The 15,398-nt window shown below is 39.0% G+C and overlaps 1 protein-coding gene across 1 annotated transcript; it reads left to right on the top strand.

Moving 5' to 3' along the window:
* The first annotated feature begins 635 nt into the window (after window positions 1-635).
* LOC122872988 (microsomal triglyceride transfer protein) lies at window positions 636-14,772 on the top strand. The gene is made up of 18 exons (XM_044189184.1): window positions 636-931; window positions 2,508-2,695; window positions 2,863-3,006; window positions 4,984-5,091; window positions 5,187-5,303; window positions 5,394-5,533; window positions 5,619-5,769; window positions 7,538-7,695; window positions 7,855-8,023; window positions 8,392-8,499; window positions 8,692-8,904; window positions 9,020-9,231; window positions 9,401-9,498; window positions 9,772-9,893; window positions 10,140-10,367; window positions 11,146-11,270; window positions 13,543-13,713; window positions 13,814-14,772. The coding sequence occupies exons 1-18, from the start codon at window positions 871-873 to the stop codon at window positions 13,959-13,961; spliced, it is 2,661 nt and encodes an 886-aa protein (XP_044045119.1). The 5' UTR covers window positions 636-870; the 3' UTR covers window positions 13,962-14,772.
* The last annotated feature ends 626 nt before the right edge of the window (window positions 14,773-15,398 follow it).

Below are 15,398 nucleotides of genomic sequence, written 5' to 3'. Positions count from 1 at the left end.
ATTGATTACAATTAACAGCTATTCATATGAATGGAACCTGAGCTGCATTAATCAGATAAATCATCAGTGGAGTTTGTCTAAAACCTGACACATCAGCCTAATATCCCAGCTTTACTCAAAACTTAAAACTGATCTAAGCTGATTTCTCTTGTGTAATAATATCTCATATTTGGTATTTACACAGACTGACCCTCTGCTGAAATTTTGGATCCACTGAGATGCTGTAATTTGAGCTGGAGGGCTGGTTTCATTGACAGACTGCCCATTTCCTCCAACCAACCAAGACACACAGACAGAGCACCGACTGTTCATCTCAAGAAGTAATTAGGTGAAAGGTGTCTAACATGAGGACGTCTGTCTACCACCTTTTGGTAAATAGAAATAAATGCTCTTTTGTACTAATTTAGATATTTCTGCCAGTCATTTTTCTACCAAAATAACTTTACTCTATTGTTAGTTGACTAGTCAGGGCATACAGCCTGCTGGAAACCTAAAATCCAGACGGCGAGTCTCTCTTGTACTTTGATCAATTGAATCAATCAGATAATCCCATTTCATTGATTAATCAATCACATGGCCGCGCGCAGACGCAGATACTGCCCCGTTGTATTAAAAAGGGACTCCTGGCTGCATCTGTCAATAGCAGAAGTTCCTGTCAAATCTGTGCTCCTCACGTTAATGATTTGCCGGTTATCTCGTACTTAGTACTTGAGCGTGGAGTTTGGAGTCTGCCCTCCCCTCCGATAAAACATAATAGGAGAAGCTTGGGCTTGCTTTGCCTTTCTTTTTGGCCCTTTACTGCCACTTCAGCCACTGACTCCTTGTTCTGCGTCGGTTTTGATTCTTCTGGCTGCAGAGAGAGGACACACAATGTTAACTCTGGTTGTGTTCTTGCTTTGTACAGCCTCCTCTGTCTCCACTTCTTCCAAAGGTGAGTTGATGAGTTGTTGTGACTTTCTTCCGTGAGTAGATATATAGTTTGTGGTAGTGGGGTGTTTGGGGCCAACAGGCAGCTTATTTAATAAAGCTTGAATTAATTTATTAGAGACAAGAAGATATCTACTTCATTCTCAATTAATCGAAATGTGTCAGCAGGATTTATTTGTAGCTCAAAATGACACTTGGAGGCTTCTTCATTGAGGAAAAGTCATTTTAATGTGCACAGAGACTCTAAAATCCCCAAATGAATTAATTGTGGCAGGAAATAATGCTGGGTGATGTTACAGAGTCCACAATATCTGTCTCCTATTCATTGTCAATGGAGTAGCTTCACTTAGTGCTACTTGGAGACATCACTAATTGAGTATAGTCAAGAATGATAAAACTTAACATATATTATTTCTGTTGGTGTTTTGCTTCTGATGTTCCCTATGAATCTCAGTCAGTTATTGACAAAAGACAAAGTGACCCAGAATTTGTATCATTTGAATTCAGCTCCATGTTCCTCAGTGACTTGTGATGAAATCAAATACTGACACGTCAGTCTGTCTTCCCTCGTGGCCTTATGTCATATCTAATACTTTTCCTTAATAGAGCAGAGGAGAGATTTTTATCTTTGAACACGCCTTGTTAAATGACCACTGATTGAATCACCTCAACGCTATCTACAGACATTATTTCTGTAAAGGAAACAAAAAAATGAAAGAAAAGGAAGAGCAGTATGTTCAGTGGAAGCTCTTCTTTGAAAAAGGCTTTCATGTCAATACCCAAAGTGTATTTGGGAAGCTAAAAACACAGCACTTCAGAGGTTATGTGGCCACAAGTTGAAATATAGTGGAGTAGAAGTATAAGGTAGCAGAAACTGGAAATACTCAAGTGAAGTACAAGTACGTCAAGAAAATGTACTTAGTTACTTTCCACCACTGCCTGGAATGACATATTCTGACACAATGCTGAAAAAAATCTAACAACTCAGACTGCATTCATCCATTTGTTACAAAGACATTTTATTTATCACTTATTATCATGAATGTAAGTCCATCTTGTCTTGTCTTAAGAAACAGCATGTTTGATGTTTGTGTTTGTAAATTATTTTGGTAAAAAGTTATAATGCTTTTTTAACAGAGGATTTTTGCTCACCAGTTTCCGTATACTTCATTATTAAAAACGACCCGAATTACTTACATAGACTACATTTTTCGAGTCGTCTGGTTTGAGTTAAATCATCACAGTGAGCAACTTTATATTATCATTGAAAGTAAGGCACAGCTATTACTTAAAACTCAAATCTAAGATTTTAGAGCTTGAACACACCACCAAAAAAGAGTTTTTAAAACAGTCACTGCTCAAAACTGCATTATTACATAAGGATACAGTGACCAACAGGTCAGGTCAGATCAGGTTTCTACTAGCTGATATTTATAAGGTACTGAAATGAAATGAAACCAGTGGTTAGGTATGATCAATGTATTTGTCAGTCTAAACAGCTATAATACACTTTGGGAAATGGTTGGCAGCAATGTAAAGCACCACTCTCCACTCACAAGCTGTTTCCTGTGTTTCTTCAGGTGGTGCTACTGGACCCCGGCTGAACAACAACCAGCTGTACAAATTCAGCTACACCACCGAGGTGCTGGTGGACAGGACCAGGGGGTCAAAAGAGGGCAGTGCTGGCTACAGGATCTCAAGCGATGTAGACGTCAACCTAGTCTGGAGAGATCCCAGCAGCAAGGATGACCAACTGATTCAACTTGCAGTATGTTGGTCCAATCACATGTTGAATGTTGAGACAGAACTTGATGTCATTTCGTTGTACATTTATTTCAGTTTTAATCAAATTAATGATAAGAGAGTTAGAATAATCCATTGATTGCAAAAAGGAGTTCAGGCTTTCACTCACATTACTTAATCTCTCCTTCATAGATCTCAAATGTGAGGATCGACCCTGTGTCCCGTCGATCAGAGAAGAAGAACGTCCTCCATGGATCCACAGCAGAAAGCGTTTTGGGGAAAACCAAACTAGCAGCTCTAACAAAACCTTTCTTGGTGCATCTGAGAAATGGAAAGGTACGAGCATTAACATTGCAAAAGTTTAGATCCTTGGTATTAAACAATATGTGTATAAAGAAATGAGTCTTTATCAGTGGCTACACAACTTATTGCTAGTATTGTCTGTACAATCTCATAGTCTTTGAAGAGGTTTTTAATCCGTATTTTGACATACTGTCAAAATATAAGCATAAAGAGTCAATATTTTTGGTAAACACTGACATAGTTTATATCCATTTCCAGGCAAAGAATGGCAGTAGCATTTCCTGAATATTATATGAACTGTTGTTTTCAGCCAAATTATGATCTTATACATGTGAGAGATGCTTACAAAAGTAATGTTATAAAGTTAGTAGTGTACTTCCAGCACTCCACTGTTGTTGTCTTCGTCTTCGGCGAATTAATGAGCTAACGTTCATTGTGCTGGAGTGATGATGCTGGCAGGGGAAATACCACACAGATGTGTGTGCGTGCAAAGGTCAGCAGGTTCAGAGGGTCAATGAATGAATGAACAGGCCTGACTCAAAGAGTGGCTCCAGGTTGGTGGATAAGGCTCATACTGTCTTCTTACTTAGATATCTCATTTAAAGACTCAGGAGAAAAGTTATATGGCACTGGTTTATGGCTAACTGGTATTGCTGAAGAAAGTGCTGGCAAGAGTAAAGATCTCGTCACTCAGTTTTCAGCCATAGCAGCATGGGGATAGCAATGTCTGTCGGTCTGCCCTCCACTTTGGTCCAGACTGAAATATCTCAACAACTATTGGATGAATTGCCGTGAAATTTGGTTCAGACATTCATGTCCCCCACAGGATGAATTGTAATAACTTTGATCCCCTGACTTTTCCTCTAGTGCCATCATCAGGTCAAAATTTTATTTTGTCCATTTTTAACAACTTATCAAGCATTTCATTAATGGATTACAACATGTATAATTGCATTATTACCAAATAAATGTTCTTATTAATGGCTTATAACTGATCTATAAAGCGTTAGTAAATGCTTTATTAATCATTAATAAAGCAATTGGTTACAACTATGAACACACAGTATGGAGTGCAGTAAAAAGAGAAAGATTTGTTGTTCATATCAGTTTCACACAATGACAGGACTTCATTGTTGCATAGAGATACTTCAACAGCATACTGTGCGTATTATATCTCACTCTGAAAAGTGACTGTTGTGTAACTGTTGTACACCAGCTGGAAAAAAAGAAGCCAAATCCTTATATTTTACCTCTTAGTATTAATACTGGTTCAGTGTGGAAGAATGATCCATTAGACAGTGTGCAACAGGATAGATCAGTGTCTCCCCTGGTGTTGTAAGGCTATTTATACTGATGGCAGGCTGCGGCAGGAAAAATACACAGAGTAGCAGTGGACAATCTATTTATGGTGGTCCTAGCTGATATTGTGGCTGAGCGCCACAAATAAATTACATACTGTATAGGAGACACTGTAGGATGATGTAATAGGCTATCAAACTGAAGCCTCACTGGAAAACTGTGTGATGTGATATTTCCCAAGATGAACTAAGTGCATTTGACTGAGCTTTGGTTCCAGTATTTTAATATGATAACATCAACATAGATAAACATAAGACTGACTCATCTTTCATGCTGGTCATTGCTGTGTACTGATGTGTATTGAAAATAAAATTAGAGGCAATAAACTGTATGCCAGGTTGAGATAGACTCTTTTAAAAATGTTTTAAAAAATGCTAATACCAAAGTATTCTAGTTTTTTTAAAATCTTTTATTTCTGCATGTAATGTAAATAGTCTCTGATGTCATGACCATGCAGACATGTTCCTGTACACAAGTGTGCAAAGGAAAACTGACACCCTGAAAGCCTTTCTGAGCTGCAGCATGTACAGTACTGTGGGACGCTTGTCTCAGTAGCTGCTTTATGTGCTGGACAAAATGTCTTGGTATCCATTGTTCAAAAACAGGATATTCTGTTTAACATGTTGTATTCTTTTTACACGTTTGCTGTAGGCAAAAGCGTTTTATTCCTACTGGGCTGAACCTGCAACCATCAAGAACCTAAAAAGAGGGCTGGCCAGCTTACTGCAAGTGCAGCTCAATACTGGGAAGGTTATTGAGGTAAATGGCATGATAATGCTCCCATCACATTTATTCATGTTTTTTATATTTTATTACATGTAGCTAATGTGAACAAACTTAATGTCTGGGAACAGAATGACGTGTCTGGAAGGTGCACAGTCGAGTACAAGGCAGTCAAAGGTCAAGTGACGAGAACCAAGCTCCTGGAGACGTGTAAGACTGCAGAGACCGGATTCACCACACACAGTCAGGTATGTCTGCATCCAGACCAACTCACTGTGCCAAAACATTAACGTTACTGAATCGCTAATAAATCATGCCTCGATGTGTCCCCCCTTTAGGTCTTGGGTGTGAGCAGGAAGTCCAGTTCTGTTACAGTGTTCACACTTGAAGATGGTTTCATCCGCTCAGCCGTGGCTGAAGAGACACACTCACTGGCTGTTAATGCCCGCAGATCTGCTGCAGCTAAAGTCGTGTCCAGGTAAATGCCTTAACAAAGAATTAATGTGTGCCACTATTTCTAATATTGGGTACACTTTTAAATTTTAAAATGTCTTGCTTCCCAGGCAAACCCTCACATTGGTAGGGACAGAGGCTGGACCGCTGGAGGCTGCTGGGAAAGATGTGAATGGGGTTGTCAAGTCAGTCGATGGCAAACTGGCAGCTGTTGGTATCATTGCGGAGAAGGTCAAATCCCAGTGCAAGGGCTGTCCATCAGTGAGTACCTGTTCACTGTTCACATTTTAACTTTCATACACAAACACATTTGAGCCATGCTCTATGGATGGCAATGTCGGTCCATCACGTTGGTTCAGACTGAAATATCTCAACAAGTACTGAATCGTTTGCCATAACATTTTGTACAGACATTCATGGTCCCCAGAGGATGAATCCTAATGACTTTGGTGATTCTTGAACATTTCCTTTAGCGCCATCTTCATGTCGTATTTTCAGTTTGTCCAATACCAGCAAAACAAATGACATCAGCATCAACTGTACTTTTAGTGCTAATTAGCAACTGTTAGCATGCTAACATGCTAAACTAGGATGGTGAACATGGTAATCATTATCACCTGCTAAACATCAGCATTCATTGTGAGCATGTTGTCATGCTAGTGTTAGCATTTAGGATTTACTACAGCCTCTCAGCGCCACTAGTGAGCCATACCAAATTATCCAAACCACTTAATTTGAAGGTTACATCAAAATCCCTCATTGCACAGGAAAGTAGAGTGCATGCCTAACTACGGTTCACCTTCCTTTTCTCTTCCAAATAAGTTTTGCTAACCTCAGGGTTTGTTTAAAACCTGTGATCATCTGACTGCTTGGGTTTCTTGCCCTGTCTGACTTATTTTAGTGATAGCACTGCATTACCAGATATCAGGAATTAACGATGTTTGGATTAATGACAGGAACAGTGACCAAAACTACGAAAATAAAACTGAAGTTGTAACAAACTGGAATTATTGTTTATTCTGTTGAGTTTCCATCATTATGGCCCATGTGTTATTGTAAAGATGAGTATCTTGATATTCAGCAGAACCATAAATGATGTATGATTGTATGTATGTATGATTAAATATATCATTGTATTTATGAAGGGACAGCTCCAGGGCCTCTTCATATGGAAATGCCACACATACAGTCAGCACTCTAACATACAAATTTTTGCTTGACATTACTACCAGTTAAGACGGTGTAGTCCCTCATTCGTCCAGGAGTGTTCTATCGTAGAAAAGGTTTCAGTCGTAGTCATCTGGACACTGTTTTCAGAATCAAGACGTTTCGGCTCCCATCACCTAATAGTTTCAAGATGGCCCAGTAATCAGTAATCGGGCCTATTGTTCTCTGGCTGCATCTACTTCATCACTGTTAAGTGCCTGATTAGCATGTGATAGGCGTGACCAAGGTGATAATACACTCTGATAGACTTTGGGCAGATTAAATCTCAGACCACCATTTCTGTTCAAAGAGGGGTTCTCTTTCTTCACAAAAATGGCTTCCTTGTTACAAGTTACCCACACAAAAACAGAGCAATGTTGTCTACTCCATTCAGTGCAGTGAGGAAAACTGCAAAGAACGGTACATAGGCGAAACCAAACAGCCACTTCACAAAAGACTTTATCAGCACAGACGACACGCTAACTCAGGATTACAGAGCGCCGTGCATTTGCATTTAAAAGCTACAAACCACACATTTGAAGACAGCGAGGTGAAGATTCTTACTAGAGAGAAGAGTTGGTTTGAACGGGGCGTCAAGGAAGCCAATTTTTTCACAATTGAGAATGACTTCCGGATGGGAGCCGAAACGTCTTGATTCTGAAAACAGTGTCCAGATGACTACGACTGAAACCTTTTCTACGATTACTACCAGTTGTTATTTTAACGTGAACATTCACTATGTAACTGTATATTTTTGTACTGTAATTATTGACTGAACACGATCTGTCTTCTAATCCCCTCTCCCCCGTGTGCTCCCTCTTAGCTTTTTGAACATTGGAAGGCTCAACAGAAGCAGCTGGAGCCAGAGAGCCTGTCCAAAGCCACGGCTCCGCGCAGCTTCCTGGCCCTCATCCAGAGCATTAGGAAGGCGTCCAAGGACGAGATCCTCAAAGTGCTGAAGAGTGCCAGCAAGACATCTCTGTAAACAGGCTTCTCCTTGTTTCCTACATCTTAGCTTACTCACTGACTCTATCACTCTGCTGTTTCTTTGAAATACTCAAACTTTTAAGGTTGAGAATGTCAGGAGTCAAGGAGATTAACTCACCATCATTGTGTTTACATTCTTCCTGCTGTTATCAGACCTCAGGTGGTGGATGCTGTGACCTCCTCCCAGACCGTTGCATCTCTGGATGCCATGCTTGAATTCCTTAACTTCACCGATGCCAAAGGTTTGGTTCTGCAGGAGAGGTTTCTCTATGCATGTGGCTTTGCTTCACATCCCAACGAGAGGATGCTCCAGGCTCTGCTGGTGAGTGTCATGTTAATAACAGAATTGGCATCTTTTCTTACTTAGTAAAGGAACTCTCTGACCTGCAGTCATCTAGAACATATCAATGATTTGTACGAGGAAAAGGTGTGCGTCACCTGTACTGGATTTCAGTTTTTGTGCTCTTCCTCAAAAAAAAATTCATTTTGGGGAAACAAACACATTACATATCAATGGTCTCTTCATAAATTGCTACATAATATATTTCTTTCTGCCCCTCAAAATATATTGATATTTTAAATGATGTGTCTTAAAACTGAGAAAGTAAGAATAAGTCTGGAAAATCAAGTCATATTATATACTTGTACATGTTTTTGGTGAATTTTAATGAGAAGAGTTTTCCTTTTCAGGATATTTCAAAAGGAAAGATCGGCAGCAATGACATTAAAGAGTCAGTGGTGATCATTCTGGGAGCCCTGGTCCATAAGCTGTGTCAGAAAGGAGGGTGCAACTTACCGGTGAGACGATACTAAATGAGTTACACAAAGAGACACCAAAAATGAAGATGCCTATTTTAAAGTAAAACTTATCGAATTGTCTGTTTACAGCCATGTGAATGTATGTTTCCGTTTTGGAATAGTCTGGAAACTAAACCAAATTTGAACAAATCTAAGCGCTGACTGATGATCTTCTGTATATTTAATTCTCAGACAGTGGTGCAGGTGAGGAAGATGATTTTAGATGGTCCTGACAGCACGCAGGTAGAGTCCGAGGTCCAGATGTATCTTCTGGCTCTGAAGAACTCTATGCTTCCCGAGGCCATTCCCATCTTTATCAAATATGCCGAGTCAGAGGTGGGAGCCTACAGCACCATCGCCCTCACTGCCCTACAGAGATACAATGTCAATCTCATGACCGATGAGGTAAGCCATAGTGTATTAAACACTTCATTTGAACTGATGTTTATGAGTGTTACTGCTATGTGGAGCTAATTAGCATATAACAACAACTGAAACCATATATCTTTCTTATTTGTAGGTTAAGCAGACAGTGAACAGGGTTTACCACCAGAACCGACGGATCTATGAGAAAAACGTGAGAGCTGCCGCTGCTGACGTCATCCTCAGTAGCAACCCCTCATACATAGAGGTCAAAAATCTGCTTCTGTCTATTGGAAACCTGCCTCATGAAATGAACAAGTACATGCTGTCTAAGATCCAGGACATCCTCCGCTTCCAGTTGCCTGCCAGGTGGGTTATGGGACATCCAATGGACCAACAGAAATCCTTTTTTATAGAGGTTTCTGAGTTGAACACTAACGAAAAAGAGTATTTAGTGTAACAGATCAGAAATAGCAAGATTTTACCAATGCATATTGCAGCCATTTATTGTACAATATCATTTGTTTAAAATTTTCAGCAAAGTTATACAGCAAGCTATGAAGGACATGATTTCCCATAACTACAACCGTTTTTCAAAAGTTGGGTCATCGTCTGCATTCTCAGGATTCATGGCACGTGAGTAATCAACCCACATCTCCTAAACCTAAAATATATTACACAATATATTGTTTCAAGATTTAGAATCTGAGATGAAATTTCATGAGTCAACAAAGTAAAACATTAACATTGACCTTTAGGGTAGCTGGTTATGCACATTTAAGCCAGATTTGGCTCCTTAAAACTCATCCTTTTGAGTCTCACTATTATTAGCTTTTCGGCAATAAGATAAATAACATCCCAACAGTTATATGCATGCCGACTGAGTACTGTAAAATCCTCTTCCTACAGAATCTGCTGATGTGACCTCCACATACAGTTTGGACATCCTGTATTCAGGCTCTGGGATCCTGAGGAGAAGCAACATGAATATTTATGGTACTAGTAAAGGAGCGATGCTGCATGGCCTGCAGGTAAAGAAACCACACAAAAAACTGAAATTACTAAAACATATATAGCATTTAAATGTTTTGATGCTGTTTTGATGCACTTTTCATAAACAAAGTCAATTGCCTTTGTTTATGTGCTATAAAAGTACACTTGCCTTGCCTTTTCTTATGAAATATATGAAAGTTTCATGTAGTGTATGTAAAATATCAGAACAGGTCATTATCAAATTGCTAATTTAGACTAATTTGGATATTCTTCCTATCTTCCAGGTGGCAATTGAGGCCCAGGGTCTGGAGTCACTGATTGCTGCCACGCCTGATGAGGGAGAAGAAGACTTGGAGTCGTTTGCTGGGATGTCAGCTCTGCTGTTTGACGTCCAGCTTCGGCCTGTCACCTTCTTCAAGGGTTACAGTGACCTCATGTCCAAAATGTTCTCCATGACTGGGGAGCCCATGAATGTAGTGAAGGGTCTCATCCTGCTGACTGATCATTCTGAGGTAATCAGTCACTACTGTGTACCACATTAGCGCCCCATTTACAATAGACCTTAATGTAGTAGTGGAACTAGTGTTTAAAGTTTACATTCAGTATGGTTATCAACGAGAATAGTAATGAGTCATGCATGGAGCAGATAGTGACAGGTAGGTTGTTGAGTCTAGGTCCTTGGTAAATGACCTTGGCTGTATGAAGTTTATGGAAGAGAACAGGACTTAACAATTTGTATTTGATGTGATTAGCTGCTCCCAGAAATCTTAATTCCCTTTCAAAACAGTGCCCCATTTGCAGGTTGATTGGGCTTACAATGCATAGACTTTGATACTGAAGATCGAGGTTTGCTTCCCATCTCCTGCCAACAGCCAGCACTGGTAACCAAGTCGTTTTAGTTTTCCTAAACTTAATGTACTTACATGTTCATTAAGTAGCATGACAGTCTATATTGGTAATTTTGGAAGGCAGTGACCCACAACCTGTTTTGTCATGTAGGTATGAGGACTTGTTTACTTGGTCAGATGCATACAGTACAGTATGTGTACACAGACACAGATAGTGGATGACTCGAGTTTATAACTTCAGTTGTCGAGCTTAGTGAATGTAAACAGGGTCTAAATGCGAACAGCTGATACAAGGATGTGGGATTTCTTATGCCTTATGCTGTGGATACTTTGAACATATGCTTTATGATAAAAGGAATCTTAATTATCAGTGGAGTCGGTCATAACCGAGTCTTCCATTGTGTGTTTTTGTTTTCTTTCCTGCTCATCTTTGGTCCTCCAGGTGATCCAGCTGCAGTCTGGTCTGAAGGCGAGTGCAGAGTTCCAAGGAGGGTTAGGCATTGACATCTCTGGTGGCATGGAGATCAGTCTGTGGTACAGGGAGTCCAAAACCAGCGTCAACAACAGGTACAGTCCAGAGACAAGACAATAAAACAGCTGTTGCAGGTGTTTTTGTCTCGTAGCCGAATTGGGGCATCAGCATAGCTTTTACAAAATGTTATGTGCCATGTATGTAGGTCACAGCCTCAACTACAACCATGGAATGATAAATTATCTCACAGAGTATGTTTGTGAAGTACTTTATGTACAGTATGATGTAATACACTTGCAGGGCAAAGGCCTTTGTGATAATTCTCAGAAAACAACCTTTGTGACTGAAAGGAAAGTTGTTTGAGAAGTTTGAGCCATAACACCGCACCGCAAATAGATTTCTGTTGATGTTGGATTTATGTGAACTTTACATGGTCTATAAGTGTTGTCTGATTCATTTGTTCCACCGGCACATTGGACATGCTCCAGTATTGTGCTTTACGCCTGTCTCATTTCTAGGTTTGTGTGGAGATGACGTCAGTTCTGTCTGGTTCTCTATTTTAAAACATTACAGTCAACACACAACAGTAGCTGCTGAAAATGGAGCACATCGTCATGCTGGTATCGGTTAGCTCGCGGCATCTGGTGATGAAACGGGATTTAAAGAGCAATGCCACAGATTTTTAACATTTAAATACGGTGTGATTTTCCTGTGCAAGACAGGGCTGCCTATGCACCTCAGTACTTTTTTAAGTACCAACCACATTTTTTCAGTAACAGTATTGAAAACCAAACTCAAGAACCAAAACTTGATACTGAATGTTTGGTCAGATTCTTCATCCTGTTCACTTGTTTTTTGGTCTCAGATTTTTAATGCATTTGAAAGGTTTGATTATTTTCCTTAATGTAAACTTAATGTAAAAAATGTTATTTGCAGAAAAATATAATTTTACTTAACATAGCAAAGTATGTCATCAAAAAAAGTTGGTATCTTGACTGAAACTCAGGTTTTGTACTGGCACTGCATCAAAATTTGAAACAATACCCTGCCCTAGTGTCTTATAATTACACTTGCATTAGTGACACATTTAATGGACAGCTCTATATGTAAATTTTCACTAAGAATGACTTAGAAAAGATGAAAAAGAAAAGGCTAGGTTAAGGTGCAAAAAACACATCATGCTGTGAAATTAATACCGTTTTTGGAACAGCATCATGAGGAAGGAAAAGATGGTTTAAGACTGAAGGAAGAGCTTCTATATTTCTGTTTTGGAGTTTTCTTCCTACTTTGAGACCACAGTTAAGGGTCACATCTTGGATTTGGATTTGAGGATGATTTGACCCATGTGTGTAGGGGAATGGCAGAGGCAGGTGAATGGATCAGCATAGTTGTACCTCTTCCACTCTGATAATAGACTGGCAGGCTATGTATAGATGCAGAACAAACCACACTGGCATCTTTTGCCAAGGCATGTCTCCGCAGGCAAAGTTACAGAGGTTGGATTTTCAACTGTGTGGCACGCACTTTGATATGAAACATAAGGGGAAGTTGTTAAATGGTAGTTAAATCTACTTGTTAGTGTCTGAGCTTTACTGTGCTTTTGAGCCACTGATACAAGCTTTATGATACAAATACATGACCACAAACAAGGACCATATCCCACAGTGGTTATGACAAGGCTAAAGAAAATAATCATTCCTGATTGACTGGAAGCTGTCTATTACAATCGTATATCAGAACACCTCTGACACAGGTATATTAAACTGCACGTAACCATAGCAACATATGTTCACATTATGCTCACTATTTAGGTGGTAAATGTTGGTTAAAGTAACTGCTATTTTATCTTTTGGTAAGTGGCTGTGGTGTGAGCAACAATGCTGCACTCTAAAATGTCCCAATATAGAAAATAATGGACTCTTACAATAATAATAATGAACAGTTGTCACATCTTTACCCCACCTGTGCCTTACAAAGCAACTGTGAATTTGTCACATGTGGAACAGTATTTCAAATGTGAAAAATTCACAAATTGTCATGTGGTTTTCGCAAATTTTGCATGTTATATATTCACACGCCCTACACACGTTATTTCCAAATATATTCAGTATCTCACTTGTGAAATGTAAGACAATTTCACATGTAATATCACACGTGTAACTCCATTTCACAGATGATAAATTCTAGCATAATTCAAGCACATGGTTTTTCATGTGATGAATTCACATGCTGGCATACTGTATATATTTTTTGAACATTTACCATGTAAAATATTGCTATTTTCATATGAACTTATGTGAGTTTCACATACCCTCCTTGGTCTGTTGGACACATTTTCACTTGGTTTTCACTTGCTTATGATTTCAGGGGAGCATTAGTGGTCACTGGCAACGTTACAGTGGACATGGACTTTATGAGAGCAGGTGTGGAGGTCAGCTTTGAAACAGAGGTATCGCTGGACTTTATCACCACTGTCCAGTTTTCTGAATATCCCTTCCTGGTATGCATGCAGATGGACAAAACCACCTTCCCTTTCAGGTATTGTGAGACGCTTCCTGTAAAGAAATTATTTCAATACTCTGGGGTTTTATTGTTGAATCAGAACCTAAATTGTCTATTCCTGATGTTCTGCTTTCAGTGAATACCTGACCAAGTATGAGAGTTTGTCATCAGGGAAGAGCGTTGTGTCGAGTAAGAGCAAGAAGCAGCTTGTCCCTGGATCTGAATTCCCTCTTCACCAGGAGAACTCAAACATGTGCAAGAAAGTTTTTGACTCCAGCTGGTAGAAGAGATACTATGAACTATCCAGGAGTGAGTTTTAACTCATCGAGGGTTTATTGCATTCAGGGACAACTATTACACCTCAGCCTCATGCTGAGAGGACCACAAGAGAGAAAGTGGTAAATGTTTTTTTTAGCAAAACATACAATGTTTACATTCCTGTGAGTATTTAAGTCATTTGAATTTGACGTTTTGTTTGAAATCAGGAATTCATTGCATTGTCTTTTTATGGATTTTCTTGAAAATGTATTTATGATGGGCACACACAGGATGTATGTTTTTATTTGATGAGTAATACTCAGCATCTATAGTACCACTGTAATTTTCCCAACACAGTTACAGTAAAGATGTACATGTGAATATCACACTGGATACAGTAGATTAACTTTCCCTGTGAATAGAAACGCTCCTTTCTGCCAACATTCCTTTGTTTTTTAATTAAATATGCTTACTAAGGAGGAGCAATTTATTGTCACTGTATCACTGTTCACACACTTAAAATAACTTATTTAGCAGAGTAATATCAATTAATAAAATTTTTTAGAATCATGTTGGTGATTTTTAATTGTTCCTACGGAGACAATGTGTGTGCATTGTCTTTACTTGCAAGACTTGAGGTGAAAATTTAATCTCCAAAAATGAATCCATCAACAACTGAATATATTTTTTGTACGTGGCTGTAATTGCTCTGTTTGTCTGAAAACATTTGCATAGTTTTAAGAATTTTGAGCTACTCTGAACTTGCGTTTCCATATTTAGGGATCAGTTTGTTAGATCTGTAATTGGCTGACAATAAATGTGCACTGTAAACACTTACTTTTGACTTATCTTTAAAGGGGCCCTCCACCAATTTTAAATGTCAAAGTCAGTTTATTTGTCATGAAGAGTACTACTAAGCCTGCGAAAATAGTTGTATAACATCCTGAGTTTTGTTAAGTCTGAGAAAGACACTGAAGTGACATCACCCTTAGCTGAAAGACTACAAATTTATAACAGAAAGTGTGCATTACAAAATGGGATCATTAAGTTTGAAAGACACTATCAAGTAAGGATAGTTCGGCTTCTGCTGCTTTCATATTGCCCATTCTTCAATCTGTCGCATGTGAGCCCCCCAGATTTATGGAAGTACAGTATTCATAAGGTACAGTTGTTTATTGCAACTACACATTGCATATTTATAATATTTTGTTACTTTGTGTCAGTTAGTTTGTGGACATTTGATGAAATACAAATTTATTTAGGTATATGCACCATGTAAGTCAGCATAATACCACAGGACAGGATCTCAACATTAGGTGAAAATAAAGCTGCTACCTTAAGGCCCTTATAGTGTCAGTTTATGTATATACTTTAGTAGTGCATATTACGAATTATAAATTAAGAAAATTACCTCAGAGTAATATTTCCATATAGTGAACCTGGCCCTGAAACTCATGGGCCCC

The sequence above is a fragment of the Siniperca chuatsi genome, linkage group LG3 (assembly GCF_020085105.1).
Source record: "Siniperca chuatsi isolate FFG_IHB_CAS linkage group LG3, ASM2008510v1, whole genome shotgun sequence".
Classification (NCBI taxonomy): domain Eukaryota; kingdom Metazoa; phylum Chordata; class Actinopteri; order Centrarchiformes; family Sinipercidae; genus Siniperca; species Siniperca chuatsi.
The sequence above is the reverse complement of the archived record's forward strand: the minus strand, read 5'-3'. Positions and strand labels throughout refer to the sequence as shown.

Bases quoted from the DNA above. Each gene is read 5' to 3' on its own strand.
- LOC122872988 (XM_044189184.1), top strand. From the start codon at position 871: ATGTTAACTCTGGTTGTGTTCTTGCTTTGTACAGCCTCCTCTGTCTCC. The intron at 3,007-4,983 runs GTACGAGCATTA...CGTTTGCTGTAG, and splicing joins TGCATCTGAGAAATGGAAAG to GCAAAAGCGTTTTATTCCTA. The intron at 8,905-9,019 runs GTAAGCCATAGT...TCTTATTTGTAG, and splicing joins TCAATCTCATGACCGATGAG to GTTAAGCAGACAGTGAACAG.